The sequence below is a fragment of the Oncorhynchus keta genome, chromosome 15 (genome assembly GCF_023373465.1).
Source record: "Oncorhynchus keta strain PuntledgeMale-10-30-2019 chromosome 15, Oket_V2, whole genome shotgun sequence".
Classification (NCBI taxonomy): Eukaryota; Metazoa; Chordata; class Actinopteri; order Salmoniformes; family Salmonidae; genus Oncorhynchus; species Oncorhynchus keta.
Window position 1 is genome coordinate 19,445,835 of NC_068435.1, and position 19,154 is coordinate 19,464,988.

Sequence of the window (19,154 nt, forward strand, 5' to 3'; positions counted from 1 at the left end):
AGTATTGTTTTCTTTGGTAACTGTGCACGCGTTTTAGGCCAGTGGGAGGAGCTTAGGCTGCATTTCGCAGTCACCAAGTCCAGTGAACACTGCTACATGGCTGAAGTTTTATACTCCATGTACAGTGATCCTCAAAACATATTGTATCTGACTTTTTTGAAGTCCGTGCTGGGTGAGGTACAGTTGGCCATCAAGGCTTTTGAGGGAGAGCAAGTTGATCCTCTTAAGCTACTTGACAGCTTGGTTAGCCTGATCAAGTCTGTGAGCAGCAGAGTGCTGAATCCACTGGCAAATGTTGATGTACTAAAAGGGCCAATAATGGATACATCAGTCCCAAACTGTACCTTGGTTACCTTTTTAAGTCAAAGGCAGCTGAGCTCCACCTTGCGCCTGAGGATGAAAACAATGTCAGAAAGTGGTGTGTAGCCTTCACCATCTCCCTCACTAATGAGTTGAGGGTGACTGCCGGACAACATCGAAGCACTGCAGTACATGTCAGTTTTCAATGTGGAGGAAACTCTAAAGCACAATAAGAGCCCTGGAGAAATAGAAAAAAAATAGCCAAGCACCTTGGTAGACAAGATAGTCCAGCAATGGTGGGCCATCCATTTTAGTAAAAGGAATGGGACAACAACAAAAAACACACTGGGCTTCTGGAGTGAGATTTGGAAGTTCAGGGATGCAGCTGATATCAACCCGTTTCAAGAACTTGCCATGGCTGCTGTGTCTGTGTTGTCCTTGCCACACTCTAATGCTGAAGTCAAGAGAGTATTCAGCCAGAGAGTGGTACAAAACAAACTTAGAAATCAGATGTCCTTGCAGACCCTTAACTCCATCCTGTGCATTCAATATGGACTGAAGCTGTCTGATGAGGCTTGCTATGAGCACCAGCTGCCTGATAATGTTTTGCAGCTTTTTGGCTCATCAGCTGCTTACTCATTTAAGTCAGCTCCCTCAGTTACTGAACCTGCCATAGAGAGCCTTGACCAAAATGACACTGACCCACCCACTTTTTCTGTGAGCCAGCACAGGCTGTGTGTGTGTGGAGGGGGGGGGGTTCTGTTTTTTTTTTTTTAACAATTAACCTGAATTATGGCCAGACTAGTTACCATAATTTTATCACCATTGACAGTTTTTTTTTATTGTCTCCTTTTGGTCCATTTAAATTATATACAAAAAAAAATTAAAACATGTTATGGTTAAAAATGTTCATGTTTTACCATGACTTGTGGACCATAATTTGGTTTTTAACCTTAACTAAAATAAAAAAAATAAAAAAATAAGTAACTCCGCCAGAGTGTCTCTTTTTGGTCACTTCTGCCGGTCCCAAGTCTGGATAAAGGAGGAGGGTTGGAATTGTGACAAAAAAAAAAAAAACACAAATCGACAGAAAATCCCTTTGTAGTTCTAAATGTATATAGGGTGTTTTTTTTTACTCACTTTGTCTCTTCCACGTTATTCCTCTCTCCTGCAGCATCCATCACAATTACATGCACATGGCCAATTATGCAAATGATGTGATGGCGTCATTTAGCAACTTTTAGGACAGCCAATAGCTGCTTTCCTTACTGAGGAGTTGTCAATACTGTACAGTGGGTTGCTCTGGCAGTGCTGGCCGCTGTTGAAAACGACAGAATCTCCATATGATCTGCTTTTCCGTGTGGAGGTATGCAGACAATTTGGGTCAACTAGCTGCTAAAAGAGACATGTGTGAATGAATATCTTTGCTAGCTATTCATACAATTAATAAACTTGATTAAAAATGTAACTAGCCAGCAACCTTAACTGCAGGGGCCAAACTAGCTGACGTTAGTTTACTCCCACCATCAGAGTTCACCTTAGCTAGCTAAACAGACTGTAGCTAGGTTTCTAGAAAGTAACAATTAACTAGATATATTGGTTTCTGTATTTGAAATAGCTAGTTAGACTATTCCGCAGTTTTTGTTAAACTACTTTGTTCCCCTGCCTGTTTATCGATTGGTGACAAAGTTAGCAAGATAAATGGCTCTTAATTTCACAGCAAATAGGCTGTTTTCATATACACCTGCTTTATTAGGCTTGTGCACATTTACAAGTGTTTCAATGGCTAGTTAGCTAGGTTACTGAGCTAATTATTCATATTTTTGTTGCATTTCAGGTGCAGTGTTGACAGGCCAGGGACCAAATTCACAAAGAATCTCAGAGTAGAGTAGGAGTACTGATGTTAGGATTGTCTTCACATTGACTACAATTACATTGACAAGGAGGTTATCCTAGATCACTCTCTGAGATGTTTTGTGAATATGGACCCTGGAAGAAAGCTGTTGCCCAATACCTTGCACAGTAGTCGCTTCACCACAGGACCCTAGAGCAGGCAAACCTTTTTATTTAACCAGGCAAGTCAGTTAAGAACAAATTCTTATTTTACAATGACAGCCTACCCTGGCCAAATCCTCCCCTAACGACGTGTGACGCCCTATAGGACTCCCGATCCCGGCCGGTTGTGATACAGCCCGGGATAGAACCAGGGTCTGTAGTGACGCCTCAAGCACAAAGAGATGCTGTGCCTTAGACATCTGCGCCACTCGGGAGCCCAGGTAATGAAGAATTTTGTTCCATCTAGGCTATAGTTCACTTAATCATTTGCTACATTGTGGAACGGTTTGTACTGAATGACACATTTTAACAAAACGTTCTTGTATGTTCTTAGACATACGTTTGCGCCGTTCAGTGGGTGTGTGGCTTGAAGCAACATATTTAAAGGGCAGCGGTAGACTTTGAACCGACAACCCAAGCCTTTCCCATTTTTAAACTGGTCATTCAGTACAGCACCACTTCCGTTCAATTGAACGTTCTATGTACTGAAATCCGTACTGACCAACTGAGCTAATTTATCAGTTCAGTGATTGTCTTCCAGGTCAGTTTAATCAGAAACATTAAGCGCCTGCGGCACTCCAGGAAAAGGGTTGCCTACCTCTGCCCTAGAGGTATTAGTCAATGCTTATTAACGGAATGTGAATTTCCATATCAATGACACTAACAAAAGGGTTGAATTGTACAGCAACATGTGCAGTAAACGCTAACATGGCTTTGGTGATGAAAGGTACATAATGCATTTCATCTCCCCATCAGAGGATGTGACATGGGCCTGGATGGTGACACTTCTTCAAAGCAGCCTGAATGTAAACTATGCCCTTCTGTGGTACTGAAAGAAAGGGTCTTACCTGGGAGTACAGCAACACTGTCTCGCAGCCATTCTGTCAACATGTATTGTATGTAACCACTCAAATTATGCTACAGACAATCAGACATTCACTTTGTCTACTTGTCCCATTCTTCAATCTGGTCAGGGATAGATATATCTCATATACATTAATAAAAATATATTAATCTAGACATGACTCTTTTACTCTAGGCCTTTTGAAGCATAAACTAAGGCTGCGTTCACACAGGCTGCCCAATTATGTTTTTCACTAATTGGTCTTTTGACCACTCATATCAGCTCTGAACAACATCTGATGTCAAAACCCCAATTAGCCTATGTGTCGTCTTTGTTTAAAAGTTACCACAGAAGTTAGTGTGAAGACCAACATGACATGAAAAGGGTATTTTGTAATCTAACAAAATGAAAATTAGTTCATACAAAACTTTATGCATTTGGTCACCCCCAAAATGTGGCCTTGGGATGCAACTATCAAGGCTTTCAATCAGGGAACTATCTGCAGATAGCTGACAACAGGGTGGAAGGTTTTTTGGATGTACTGCTCTAGAGTTCCATTGCCCAGCAGACTCACCTGGAGATTAGGGGGATATGGATATGGATATGTTAGACTCACCTGGAGATTAGGGGGATATGGATATGTTAGTTTTGATAAAAGTCTGGGACTATTACAAGGAGGTGAGAGAATGAGTTTGTGTGTACAGTAAATCCAACCCAACCAGTGGCCCTGTATAATATGCTATGCTGTGTCACACAGGCAGACCGCCACAGTGAAGGAGATTTACATAGTATACTTTTATGAGTGTAGCTTACTTCTCTGTGCTCTGGAGAGATGAAAGGCAGTTGGTCAGAAGTCTCGCAGGACAATTCTGTCTCTGTAGCACCTGGAGAGTGATAGAGGTAGTGTGCTAGAATGAGAACTTGGACCTCCCACTGGCCCAGCACCTCCTGCCTAGCATTATGCAATGTAAAGGAAAACAATATCATGACTTACTGACAGAGAGTGCTCCATGTTCCTGCTGGTAACAAGCCTCAGCCTAGATGTAAAAAAATATTCTGCCTCCACCAGGCTCCAAGAGATTAGATGACAAATTTCAGAGATTAACACAATTAAAATGGTACCTGTATTTAGGATTCATTAATGACAATAGGAGCTGATTTAAAAGTATACATGCCATTTTGTGTTATCGGCTACAACAAATGACATGGTTTACATGTGAATTTATAGCTAGATAAACTATTTTATAGCACTACTTCTCATCTCACTAAGAATTACTAAAGCAAAAAGCAATTCCACTATTGTGGCTAATCTGTACTGTGGCTACCTTCACATAGTTGATTTCCATCATGACATCATGCTCCTCATTTGATTGTAGTTAGCTTAGTTGCTCGTTTAGATGCCAGTGATTGAGACCTAATATTGCAACCAAACTGCTTCAAATATGTATTATGTCAAGAATTAGCCTAGGTATGTAGCTAACTAACTAACTAACTGACATCCCTATTAATTAAGTATGCATTCTATAATAAGTGATCTAGCCAACATGCATTACTTCTGACATGCCATGCACTGCTTGCTTTACATTTGACAAATATTTCTGTACCGTAGCTAGCTAGATAATAATGATTTATGATAATTGCAGTTTAGTTCATTAGCTAACTAACTAAGTGTGAGTCTGGCTGTTAAAACGGCAAGCTGGCGAGCTTGATACTCACTCAGTAACGTTCGTTTATAGTAACATGGTTTTCTGGGCAATCCCGGTCAAATCCTTCCTACTCCCGTCTCTTGGTCTTCTTCTAGGTTCAAAACGATATGACTGTAGTCCGGTGGCTTATTGTCAAAAGTAACGCAGTCAACGGCTCAGTGTTCTACAACTGCTCACCTGCTTCTAAATCAAGGAAGAGCAATGTTTTTATGGTGCGCGTGCGGCACAGCTGCATATAATAGATTTTTATCTCCAACTTCAGCCCAAAAAACGGTGACATATAATATTAACAGATATTAATTAATAGATAGATATGCACTGCACATTACTTGTTGGGAAGGGGGGGCTAATCGGTTATACTGAACGCAGCCCAGGCAAGTGCAATCATGCAAGGTGCTTTGGCATTGATTCACCAATGGTGTGTTAGATACCACCCACATACGTTTGATTGACACCTCATTATCATATTGAAGGAAGACATAAATTAAGAAATAATATAAATTAATCAAATGAGAGTGGGATTATTTATTAAAATAATAATTTATCTATTTGTGTGCATTCATTCATCCATTTATTTATTCATCTATTTATTTGTGCATTTATCTATAATTACTGCAGATTTAGTCCTCCATATGTTTGTGTGTGTACAATATATAACCGTTCAATAGTATAATATTCACAGACTCACTTCCTAAGCAGGAACTTGTTGATGGTCTTCTGTTTCCTCACACACTCTACTATCAGTCTGTTCAGGTAGACAAATAGGGCCCCACCAAAACCACACGCAATCCTGAGGAGGGCAGGGGACAGAGTCACACACAGTTCTAGGTTAATAGCCATTTACAGTGACGATACTGAGGAGTTTGAGCAGGGTGTGTAGAACACACAGGATACAGTAAACACACATGTACCCCAGGATGGCGAAGGCTGGCAACTCCTGGAGGTCAAAGGGGAAGTCCAGACGGAAACGTGTCTTAAAAAGAGCCGTGATGGTCTCTGAGAGAGACAGAGAGAATAACACCAGTCAGCTCTGACTAACTATTGGTTCAATGACCCCCCCCCACACACACACACACACCTCCTCACCTTCGTCCTGGTTCCACACAGCCAGTACTCTGAAGATGAAGGCGCTGAAGGTGGCAGCAAAAAAGCCCCTCCAGTAGTTCCTCACCGCAAAGAACGTTGACGTTACCTCAATGCTGAAGAGCACACCTGCAGCACACACACAATCACTGTTGCAGTAACACCATTCATCACTTACTGTATTTTACTGCATTTCTCCCCAATGTATATTGTAAAATACATGGACTTCCCATGGTTACGTACCTCCAATAGGGGCAGCAAAGCAGCATCCCACCCCTACTGCACACGCTGCTGATAGCATCTCTGTGTTCCTCAACTCATTCTGTAATATGAACAGACGCACACTCACAAACACCCACACATACATTAACACTTATGTGCAAGCACACATAGAAATACATAATGGAATTACAGAGAGTAATGTTGGAATTTAGATGAACAGAATAACATGAAGGGAGATGTCATGTACCATTTGTCGTATGTGTCATGATGGCATTCACATAGAACAGAATAGAAATGCTTGACTTGAAATGGAAAGGCGCTCACATGACGCCCCAACAAACATGAAACAAGTGGACCCTGAGACGTGCACATACTTAGACACACGTGCACTCGTACCTTGTTTCCCTCAAAGGGCTCTTCCTTAAGCAGTAAGTGGGAAAAGACAGAAATCTGTGTGAGTACCTGAGAATTAGATTGAAGAAAAGCAGAGACCAAAATCTGTTGGGAAAAATTATATTTATTGCTTTATATTTTGGACAGAAAATGTATTCAATCTCCTATAATGATTGGGTTCAAACAGGATGAACCTCAACCCTGATCATTATGAATTTGTTCTAAAGTAGATCGTCTGATTTGATGCTTGCTGACTTGAAATGTTCTTCCTCCATCTCCCTTTTCCTCCTCCCCCGCCTCCCCCTCCCCTCCTTCAGGTCTTGGGTGGTGTATGGCAGAGAGAGTAATCTCTTGGCAGACTGAGAACCATAGACAGGAGTCGTACTGTGTGCTGGAGCCCAGGGTCGGGCTCAGGTGAGTGGGGGTGAGTGTGTGTCCTGGAGGGTGGCAGTCTGGTCAGAAAATATCACACAGATACTAAAACCAAATTGAGTGTGTGTGTGTGTGTGTGGGGGGGAACTGTCTCTCACCATGTAAATCCCACCAAACAACGCAGCCATGAATTTACTCAGGAGAGCTGCACACAGACTGGCCACATGAACGAACGGGCCCTGAGTGAGAGATTGGAGAAACGAGAAAGAGAGATGGAGGGGTAGGGGTCAAAGGATGACGAAGAGAAAGAACATGGAATGCAGAGTTAGTAATAGAGGAGAAAAGGGGGGAAAAGAAGGCAGAACTAAAGCAATTTCAGACCAGGGCCCGTATTCATCAAGTGTCTCAGAGTAAGAATAAAGCTCCCCCGTCCATATAACCGTATTCATGATGATCTTATGGCAAAACTGCTTCTAGATCAGCACTTTATAAATTCGAGCCCAGGAATTTCAAACATTTCACTTTTCCCGTAACAGTCCACTAGGGGTTTCCCACCTCCTTTCCCAGGGGCATGCCACTGCCCAGAGCACAGGTCAGCCCGATAACCTTGGCCACAAAGGTTTTAAAGGTGAGATACTCCTTAAGTACCACACCTCTAAGAATGGTCTTCATCTCTGGGATACCCGAACCTGAGGAAAAGGAAGAGGTGAGAGGGTCATTACTAGTGGTTTCAAGGATATTGTCAAGGATGTCCTAAAGTTGTATAACTACTGTCAACTACCCATGTGGACTGAGTCAACGCCATACATCTGTGATCTTTAAATAATATTGCACAGTGTTTCATTCTGTGTGCAAATTAGCTATTTAAATATATGTGAGTGAGCATGATTAGGAATAAATGTAGGTGTAAGATTACATTGAATGAGTGTGTGTGCGTTCCACACTTGAGTATCTTACCCACAGCCTGCGGGGCCAGTATCTGTGTGAACCCTGCTGAGAAAGTGATGAGCACGACTGGGTAGGTGACCCAGGCCAGGTACTGCAGGAGCATGTTACTGTTCAGTCCCCCGTACATCCACTTCTGAGCTACAGCGCAGAGACACACACAGATAAATCAAACCTATTAAAGGGCACATTCCAAAACTTTTTACACAAGGAGAGCTGGGAATATCTCACCCTCTCTCTCTCCCTCCTTCCATTCCCTATGGTGTTGTCCATTACCCAACAGACCCAGGAATATCTCTCCCTCCCTCCCTCCCTCCCTCACCTTGTTGACAGAAGGCTATAGCGTAGTCCATCACCCAGCTGACCAGGGCCATGACCAGACCCAGGAGGATGAGAAAGATCCAGTCCTCGCCCACACGAGAGATCAGGAACTTCTGACAGCGAGATGTACAAACTGGAGAAAGGAGAGAGGGGGTGGGAGAGAGAGGAGAGAGGAAGATTAAAAAGACAACAGCTTAAAATAAGAGAGAAATAGTCACTGTAACAAGACAGAGGGCATTAAAAAAAGACATATGGAGTGATAAGAAATGGAGAAGGAACACTGTGTGAAAAGCAAGTGGGGTGGAGAGACGGATAGAAATGCATCAACTTGCTGAGCTGAATGAATAAAGGAATGAGTGGACTTAGAGATGGGTGGAAAGAGAGATATATAAGGCCGCTAAACACACAGGAAGCGAGTGACGATAGAGAGATAAAAGGGATGTGTGGAGAGAAGGAGGAAAGGTAAATGGTTGCTCTCAGGTGGATGAAATAGGAGTAACTGGATGTCCCTGAAGACCAAATCAAACATCGAAGAGAACACAGTGTCTTGAGGGACACAGTCTATGAATGCTCTAGATACTGAACGGGTGTTAACGATTTGGTGCCAGAGATGTAGCGGAGTCAAGCGCTACATCTCTGGCACCAAATCGCTGAGCAACACAACTGAGTTTACTCACAAAAATTCAAGCAAGATTCCGAATAGGAAAATGCATACAAACTAACACCTACAACAATCACTAAGACACCAACAATCACAGACAGAACAGAAATGTATGCCAGAGGGTTAAATAAGGAACATGATATGGGAATTCAAACCAGGTGTAATACAGACAAAACAAAAATGAAACATGGATCGGTGGTGACAAGAAAGCCGGTGACGTCGACCGCTGAACACCACCCGAACAAGGAGAGGGGCCGACTTCAAGGAGAGAGGCCGACTTCAAGGGGAGGGGCCGATTTCAAGGGGAGGGGCCGACTTCAAGGGGAGGGGCCGACTTCAAGGAGAGGGGCCGACTTCAAGGGGAGGGGCCGACTTCAAGGGGAGGGGCCGACTTCAAGGGGAGGGGCCGACTTCAAGGAGAGGGGCCGACTTCAAGGGGAGGGGCCGACTTCAAGGGGAGGGGCCGACTTCAAGGAGAGGGGCCGACTTCAAGGAGAGGGGCCGACTTCAAGGAGAGGGGCCGACTTCAAGGAGAGGGGCCGACTTCGGGGGAAGTTGTGACAACCGGTGGAATTCCAGACTTCCAGTTCACATAAAAAGGAGAATAATTTGGGTCCAAGGAAGCTTATTTTAGCTGACCTAACTTTGTTTCTTAAATGTTTCTTGAGTGCTTTAAACCTTACCCAAATACATTTAAACTCAGTTTTTCACAATTCCTGACATTTAAGCCGAGTAAAAATTCCCTGTCTTAGATCAGTTAGGATCACCACTTTATTTTAAAAATGTGAAATGTCAGAATAATAGTAGAGACAATGATTTATTTCAGCTTTTATTTCTTTCATCACATTCCTAGTGGGTCAGAAGTTTACATCCACTCAATTAGTATTTGGTAGCATTGCCTTTAAATTGTTTAACTTGGGTCAAATGTTTCAGGTAGCCTTCCACAAGCTTCCCACAATAAGTTGGGTGAAGTTTGGCCCATTCCTCCTCACAGAGTTGGTGTAACGGAGTCAGGTTTGCAGGCCTCCTTGCTCGCACAAGTATGCTTGGAGTCATTGTCCATTTGGAAGACCCATTTGCGGCCAAGCTTTAACTTCCTACTGATGTCTTGAGATGTTGCTTCAATATATCCACATAATTTTACTACTTCATGATACCATCTATTCTGTGAAGCACACCAGTCCCGCCTGCAGCAAAGCACCCACACAACATGATACTGCCATCCCCGTGCTTCACGGTTGGGATGGTGTTCTTCGGCTTGCAAGCCTCCCTCTTTTTCCTCCAAACATAATGGTCATTATGGCCAAACAGTTCTATTTTTCATTCATCCCAGAGGACATTTCTCCAAAAAGTATGATCTTTCTCACCATGTGCAGTTGCAAACCATAGTCTGGCTTTTTTTATGGTGGTTTTGGAGCAGTGGCTTCTTCCTTGCTGAGCGGCCTTTCAGGTTATGTCGATATAGGACTCGTTTTACTGTGGATATAGATACTTTTGTACCTGTTTCCTCCAGCATCTTCACAAGGTCCTTTGCTGTTGTTCTGGGATTGATTTGATTTGCACTTTTCAGGACGTTCATCTCTAGGAGAAAGAACGCGTTTCCTTCCTGAGCGGTGTGATGGTGTTTATACTTGCATACTACTGTTTGTACAGATGAACGTGGTACGGCAGGGTAGCCTAGTGGTTAGAGTGTTGGACTAGTAACCGAAAGGTTGCAAGTTCAAATCCCTGTGCTGACAAGGTACAAATCTGTCGTTCTGCCCCTGAACAGGCAGTTAACCCACTGTTTCTAGGCTGTCATTGAAAATAAGAATTTGTTCTTAACTGACTTGCCTAGTTAAATAAAGGTAAAATAAAATTTTAAAAATACCTTCAGGCGTTTGAAAATTGCTCCCAAGGATGAACCAGACTTGTGGAGGTATTGGCTGATTTCTTTTGATTTTCCCATGATGCCAAGCAAAGAGGCATTGAGATTGAAGGTAGGCCTTGAAATACATCCACAAGTACACCACCAATTGACTCAAATTATGTCAATTATCAGAAGCTTCTAAAGCCATGACATAATTTTCTGGAATTTTCCAAGCTGTATAAAGGCACAGTCAACTTAGTGTATGTAAACCCACTCCCTTTTTGTTTACAAGGCCCTACTCATAAACGTCCATCTTATCTAAATTTGCTGTTCACAGGATTGGATCATTATTGAGGTTCCTAGGGTCTCCAACGAGCCAGGTAAATCTGCTTTTAGTTTTAATGCACCGTATTGCTGGAACAAAATTTGAAATACATTTAATCTTGATGATGCCGTTGGTGCAATTTAAAGCATTTATTGGGCACTCATTGTTATCTTTTCGTAAAACATCTGGTTGTAGTAAAGAGCCAACCTGTATACTAAGGAGATCCTGAGGGAAATCGACGAGTACCAACAGCTTTACGCTATGGAGGAGCAACATACTGGAAATGGAAAGATCTGACTACTTCACAAAATATCTTTAACCAGACAAAAAAAGAAAAACAGATGTATCTACAGACACAGACAATTTCCTTTCCGTTGAAGTAGAGGCTAGTGCTCTACTAGCACTAAACCTCTCTCTAAAAGCTTCACTTATTCAAAAGTTTTACTTGAACCCTAAATGGTTCTCAAGTAGATTACTAAGAAAAGCTCATCCATTGTTTAAAAATGGCCTTTTTGCCTTTGTGCAGATTGCCATGTCTCATTTTCGATTAATTGAAAATTATACTTTTTTCCAAAGTATCTCTTTTTCAAACAAGCATTGCAGAGCTGGCTACAATTTCAATTTCATCTCCCTGAAAAGATAGAACAAATATTATGGCTGAACTCAAATGTGCGGGTTGATAAAATATCTGTATTTATGGGAAAGATGTTTGAAAATGGTATTTTGTTATTAAATTATATTGTAAATTGGAATGGTAGAGTTATGTCCTTCATTGAGTTATCCGAATTGTACGGGAAGGTCTGCTCAATCCAAGAGTACAACCAAATGATTACAGCATTATCCTAAAAATAGAGGAGGTAGGTGGCAGCGGGAGGAGCTAGGGAACTGCCCAATATAAAGGATCATAACTGGCGGAGGAATAAAAATAGCATAAATAGGAAAGTATACCAGTTTCATTTGAGGACCAGGATGTTGACAACTGTGTCATACAGATTGCAAAATAGTTGGGAAGAGATTTTTGATGTACCGATCCATGGTGCCTGAGTTGATATATACAGTATAAGAACACAAGATTCATGACCTTTGTTTTTCAGCTAAAGTTATTATTTAGAATTCTTGCCACGAACAAAATGTTGAATATTTGAGGCATAAAATCATCGAAGCTCTGCAGATTTTGTTGTGAGGATACAGAATCAATAGACTATTTATTTTGGTATTGCCCTCAGGTAGCCTGTTTCTGGTCTCAGGTTCAGGAATGGCTGAAACTGCATAGCATTGATCTAAAATTGACCCTAGAAATAGTACTGTTAGGAGATCTGGAGAGACCGGGTCAGTCAATTACTAATATACTAATACTCTTAGTAAAAGTATTTATCGTTAACTCGCAATCTGTGGATTCTATTCGATTAGATAGATTGAAACTGCATGTTAAACATCACAGCATAGTTGAAAGATATGTGTTGCGTAGAAACCCGAAGTGGGTGGCCAGCAGAGATAGATTGGATGGGCTGAGGGATGCTGAGTTTTGGGATGTGGAATTGGAGACAAGTGGGAGTGGAGTTTCTGTGCGAGAGATAGAATGATGGTCAAAGTTTTTTTTTTAAGTAAAAATTAAACATAATAAAAAGTTTGGCTGATGCCGTGCAGGTGTTTGTACACATGCATATATACACACTCATGCAAAGAAACGCATACACACATAAATGTAATAGTGCCAGACATGCACACAAACATATACAGTTGGCATTGCTGTTATGATTTTAGTTATCCTTTGTTCTTTGTTTAATTTTTAGTTTTATTATTATTTATTTTTTTGCATTGTTGTTTGCTGTTTTCTTCTGTCTTTCTTTTTTCTCTTTTGTTCATTCTCTTGGTTGTTGGTCCATTGTGGGGTTCTTGGGGGTTGGGAATGGAATTAATTGTATTTTTAATTTTTCTTCAGGGGGAGACTGTGGGAGGGGTCTGGAATGATCGAGGGACAACTATTGGGGAACTGTGGGGGGATCTTGGGGGGTTGGGAGTCTGTTGGATGACTGGTATGATGTAGTTGTTGAGCGGCTTCACTGTAGGTACAGTGGGGCAAAAAAGTATTTAGTCAGCCACCAATTGTGCAAGTTCTCCCACTTAAAAAGATGAGAGAGGCCTGTAGTTTTCATCATAGGTACACTTCAACTATGACAGACAAAATGAGATTTTTTTTCTCCAAAAATCACCTTGTAGGATTTTTTATGAATTGATTTGCAAATTATGGTGGAAAATAAGTATGTGTGAAGTACAGAGATGAGGTAGTCACTCAAAAATCCTGTTAAACACTATTATTGCACGTAAAAAGGACGTCATGCTCACAAACACAAGTGACTGTCCTCCCTCAAGAGTCTTAGCCGGTCGCGCCACCTCAAAAGCAAGCTACACATACAGAGTTAGTCCATGCAACTTACGTGACTTGTTAAGCACATTTTTACTCCTGAACTTATTTAGGCTTGCTATAACAAAGAGGTTGAATACTTAGTCTCAGGACATTTAATCTTTTAATATTTAATTAATTTGGAAAAAATATGATTCCACTTTGACATTATGGGTTATTGTGTGTATGCCAGAGACAAAAAAAAAATCTAAATTTTATGCATTTTTAATTCAGACTAACACAACAACTTTTGTGAATACTTTCTGACAGCACTGAAAGTCCACGGCAGAGGTAGTGCCGACAGTGCCTTCGGAAAGTATTCAGACCCCTTGACTTTTTCCGCATTTTGTTACGTTACAGCCTTATTCTACTTTTTAAAAAATCAATCTACACACAGTACCTCATAATGACAAAGCAAAAATGGGTTTTAGGATTTTTTTGCAAATTTATAAAAATAAAATCACATTAACATTCAGTGGGAGAACAAGTATTTGATACACTTCCGATTTTGCAGGTTTTCCTACTTACAAAGCATGGAGAGGTCTGTAATTTTTATCATAGGTACACCTCAACTGCGAGAGACAGAATCTACAACAAAAATCCAGAAAATCACATTGTATGATTTTTAAGTAATTCATTTGCATTTTATTGCATGATATAAGTATTTGATACATCAGAAAAGCATAAGTTAATATTTGGTACAGAGACCTTTGTTTGCAATTACAGAGATCATACGTTTCCTGTAGTTCTTGACCAGGTTTGCACACACTGCAGCAGGGATTTTGGCCCACTCCTCCATACCGACCTTCTCCAGATCCTTCAGATTTCGGGGCTGTCGCTGGGCAATATGGACTTTCAGCTCCCTACAAAGATTTTCTATTGGGTTCAGGTCTGGAGACTGGCTAGGCCACTCCAGGACCTTGAGATGTTTCTTACGGAGCCACTCCTTAGTTGCCCTGGCTGTGTGTTTCCTGTGTGTTTCGGGTCGTTGTCATGCTGGAAGAACCAGCCGCGACCCATCTTCAATGCTCATACTGAGGGAAGGAGGTTGTTGGCCAAGATCTCGCGATACATGGCCCCATCCATCCTCCCCTCAATACGGTGCAGTCGTCCTGTCCCCTTTGCAGAAAAGCATCCCCAAAGAATGATGTTTCCACCTCCATGCTTCACGGTTGGGATGGTGTTCTTGGGGTTGTACTCATCCTTCTACTTCCTCCAAACACGGCGAGTGGAGTTTAGACCAAAAAGCTCTATTTTTGTCTCATCAGACCACATGACCTTCCGTGGGCACCCTGATTCTAGTTTGTGAGCTAGACAGTCTACTGCCTGGGAAAGTCTCCCAATCAGAAGTACGAGATGGGTAGGGGGACGGGGGTAGGTTGACCTCCGGTCTCCCCACTGGAAGCCCGAGGTTGGGGGGAGTAGGGGAACTATCAAATAGCGCACCTCTAACTTTGTACAGTACTAATGCAATTAGCAAAAAGTTTCACATACATATTGTTGCATTTTTTTCTGGTTTATGCAAAATCGTTCTACTACACCTGCATTGCTTGCTGTTTGGGGTTTTAGGCTGAGTTTCTGTACAGCACTTTGTGACATCAGCTGATGGAAGAAGGGCTTTATAAATACATTTGATTGATTGATGGTTAAAAATAATAGAAAACCAGTCTGCACACCACCAAGCTGAATTTGTTTAGTCTTGAGTCTTGGTTGACATTATTGGGGGATGGGTAATGTATTGATGCTCAAGTGTCAAATAAACATGTCTTTGTTACTCCTTTTTGATATTTATGAGTCTTATTTTTGTTTATATTTTTATATTTATATAGTTTTAAATGTTATGATTATTTATTTGTGTTGTTCCAATGTCTGAATAAAAAAATAGTTGTTTTTTTCCCAAGGGGGGGGAAGGGTGGGCCCAGGGAGCCATACAAGCTAGAATCGCCATTGCACACAGGCATACTGTACACACACACACACACACACACACACACACACACACACACACACACACACACACACACACACACACACACACACACACACACACACACACACACACACACACACACACACACACACACACAGACACACACACTAGTTTGGCATGTGGTGGATGGCCCTCTGTCCGGTGCTTGGCTCTCCTCTGCCCGGACAACTTGGCTCTCCTCTGCCCGGGCAGCTTGGCTCTCCTCTGCCCAGGCAACTTGGCTCTCCTTATATTCGCAGCCACAGTAGTGTGACAACCCAAAAGCAAAAACAGACAGTCTGCCAGATACACTGTGTAATGAATAGCTTATTCTGTTTCGGGAATATGAATCGTACAAACATACTGAATGACATTTAGGCCAAAGATATCAAAACAAATATGAGTGTAATCTCCCTCAGCAGAACAGTCACTAGCAAGCAGTGCACAAAATGGGAAAAGCCTATTTTATGACAAGGCACTGCCACATCTCAAACAAAATCTCCAAGAATATGACCACTCATATTTACTGACCTGTGTAATGACCTCAATATGACCACTCATATTTACTGACCTGTGTAATGACCTCAATATGACCACTCATATTTACCAACCTAATGACCACTCATATTTACTGACCTGTGTAATGACCTCAATAGGACCACTCATATTTACTGACCTGTCTAATGACTTCAATATGACCACTCATATTTACCAACCTAATGACCACTCATATTTACTGACCTGTGTAATGACCTCAATAGGACCACTCATATTTACTGACCTGTGTAATGACCTCAAAAGGACCACTCATATTTACTGACCTGTGTAGTGACCTCAATAGGACCACTCATATTTACTGACCCGTCTAAGGACCTCAATAGGACCACTCATATTTACTGACCTGTGTAGTGACCTCAATAGGACCACTCATATTTACTGACCTGTCTAATGACCTCAACATGACCACTCATATTTACCAACCTAATGACCACTCATATTTACTGACCTGTCTAATGACCTCAATAGGACCACTCATATTTACTGACCTGTCTAATGACCTCAATAGGACCGCTCATATTTACTGACCTGTGTAATGACCTCAATAGGACCACTCATATTTACTGACCTGTGTAATGACCTCAATAGGACCACACATATTTACTGACCTGTGTAATGACCTCAATATGACCACTCATATTTACTGACCTGTCTAATGACCTCAATATGACCACTCATATTTACTGACCTGTGTAATGACCTCAATAGGACCACTCATATTTACTGACCTGTGTAATGAGTGAGGGATCACTGTGATCCAATGACCTCTCCTATAAGTGCACCACAAATTAATGTCTCCGGCCACTAGGAGCACCACCTCTGGGTGAGTGGTTTCCTGTTTGCTTATTTCCTTATACAGCTGACTGAGTGCGGTCTTAGTGCCAGCATCTGTCTGTGGTGGTAAATAAACAGCCACGAAAAGTTTAGCTGAAAACTCTCTAGGCAAGTAGTGTGGCTGCAATTTATCCCAATATACTCCACTTCAGGTGAGCGAAATCTAGAGACTTCCTTAGATTTTGTGCAAAAGCTGTTGTTTACAAAAATGCACAGACCGCCCCCCTCGTCTTACCGGAGTGTGCTGTTCTATTTTTCCGGTGCAGTGTGTATCCCACTAGCTGAATATCCATGTCGTCATTCAGCCACGATTCCCGTGAAACATAGGATATTACAGTTGATGTCCCGTTGGTAGGATATTCGTGATCGTACCTTGTCTAGTTTATTCCCAGACGAACTGAGGCTGTTCTGACGGCAAAGGGAGGGGGGGTAACTCACAGTAGGTTGGTGGCACCTTATTTGAGGACAGGCTCATGGTAATGGCTGGAGCGGAATTAGCTGAGTGGTAGCAAATACATAAAACACAGTTTCTAGGTGTTTGATGCCATTCCATTTGCTCCGTTCCAGGCATTGTTATGAGCTATCCTCCCCTCAACAGCCTCCACTGGTGCAACTCGATATTAGGAAGGTGTTCTTAATGTTTTGTATACTCAGCTTCGCGTTCCTAGGAAACTATGCAGTTTTTTGTTTCTTTACGTGTTATTTCTTACATTAGTACCCCAGGTCATCTTAGGTTTCATTACATACAGTCGAGAAGAACTACTGAATATAAGATCAGCGTCAACTCACCATCAGTACGACCAAGAATATGTTTTCCGCGACGCGGATCCTGTGTTCTGCTTTACAAACAGGACAACGGAATGGATCGCATGCAGCGACCCAAGGAAACGACTCCGAAAAAGAGGGAAACGAGGCGGTGTACTGGTCAGACTCCGAAAAAGGGCACATCGCGCACCACTTCCCAGCATTCTTCTTGCCAATGTCCAGTCTCTTGACAACAAGGTTGACAAAATCCGAGCAAGGGTGGCATTCCAGAGGGACATCAGAGACTGCAACGTTCTCTGCTTCACGGAAACATGGCTTACTGGGAAGACGCTATCCGATGCGGTGCAGCCAACGGGTTTCTCCACGCATCGCGCCGACAGAAACAAACATCTCTCTGGTAAGAAGAGTAGCGGGGGCGTATGCCTCATGACTAACGGGACATGGTGTGATGAAGGAAACATACAGGAACTCAAATCCTTCTGTTCACCTGATTTAGAATTCCTCACAATCAAATGTAGACCGCATTATCTTCCAAGAGAATTCTCTTCGATTATAATCACAGCCGTATATATCCCCCAAGCAGACACATCGATGGCTCTGAACGAACTTTATTTAACTCTTTGCAAACTGGAAACCATTTATCCGGAGGCTGCATTCATTGTAGCTGGGGATTTTAACAAAGCTAATCTGAAAACAAGACTCCCTAAATTTTATCAGCATATCGATTGCGCAACCAGGGGTGGTAAAACCTTGGATCATTGTTACTCTAACTTCCGCGACGCATATAAGGCCCTGCCCCGCCCCCCTTTCGGAAAAGCTGACCACGACTCCATTTTGCTGATCCCTGCCTACAGGCAGAAGCTAAAACAAGAGGCTCCCACGCTGAGGTCTGTCCAACGCTGGTCAGACCAAGCTGACTCCACACTCCAAGACTGCTTCCATCACGTGGACTGGGACATGTTTCGTATTGCGTCAGATGGAAATATTGACGAATACGCTGATTCGGTGTGCGAGTTCATTAGAATGTGCGTCGAAGATGTCGTTCCCATAGCAACGATAAAAACATTCCCTAACCAGAAACCGTGGATTGATGGCAGCATTCGCGTGAAACTGAAAGCGCGAACCACTGCTTTTAATCAGGGCAAGGTGTCTGGTAACATGTCCGAATATAAACAATGCAGCTATTCCCTCCGCAAGGCTATTAAACAAGCTAAGCGTCAGTACAGAAACAAAGTGGAATCTCAATTCAATGGCTCAGACACAAGAGGCATGTGGCAGGGTCTACAGTCAATCACGGACTACAAGAAGAAACCCAGCCCAGTCACGGACCAGGATGTCTTGCTCCCAGGCAGACTAAATAACTTTTTTGCCCGCTTTGAGGACAATACAGTGCCACTGACACGGCCTGCAACGAAAACATGCGGTCTCTCCTTCACTGCAGCCGAGGTGAGTAAGACATTTAAACGTGTTAACCCTCGCAAGGCTGCAGGCCCAGACGGCATCCCCAGCCGCGCCCTCAGAGCATGCGCAGACCAGCTGGCCGGTGTG

At 42.5% G+C, this 19,154-nt stretch overlaps 1 protein-coding gene and 1 long non-coding RNA gene across 2 annotated transcripts in view; both read right to left on the bottom strand.

Moving 5' to 3' along the window:
• The window catches only part of LOC118375248 (chloride channel protein 2-like), a 118,754-nt gene that overhangs the window by 41,260 nt on the left and 58,340 nt on the right, over positions 1–19,154 (bottom strand). Inside the window, 9 exon segments of the mRNA XM_052463588.1 lie at positions 5,594–5,695; positions 5,817–5,901; positions 5,992–6,117; positions 6,232–6,310; positions 6,607–6,630; positions 7,134–7,214; positions 7,531–7,664; positions 7,933–8,061; positions 8,243–8,374. Of these exon segments, the coding sequence (XP_052319548.1) occupies positions 5,594–5,695; positions 5,817–5,901; positions 5,992–6,117; positions 6,232–6,310; positions 6,607–6,630; positions 7,134–7,214; positions 7,531–7,664; positions 7,933–8,061; positions 8,243–8,374 (892 nt within the window).
• On the bottom strand, positions 2,963–5,218 carry LOC118375249 (uncharacterized). The gene is made up of 4 exons (XR_004823761.2): positions 4,916–5,218; positions 4,194–4,269; positions 4,013–4,083; positions 2,963–3,773 (listed from the first exon to the last, which is right to left on the bottom strand). It is a non-coding gene; the product is annotated as an uncharacterized LOC118375249 (long non-coding RNA).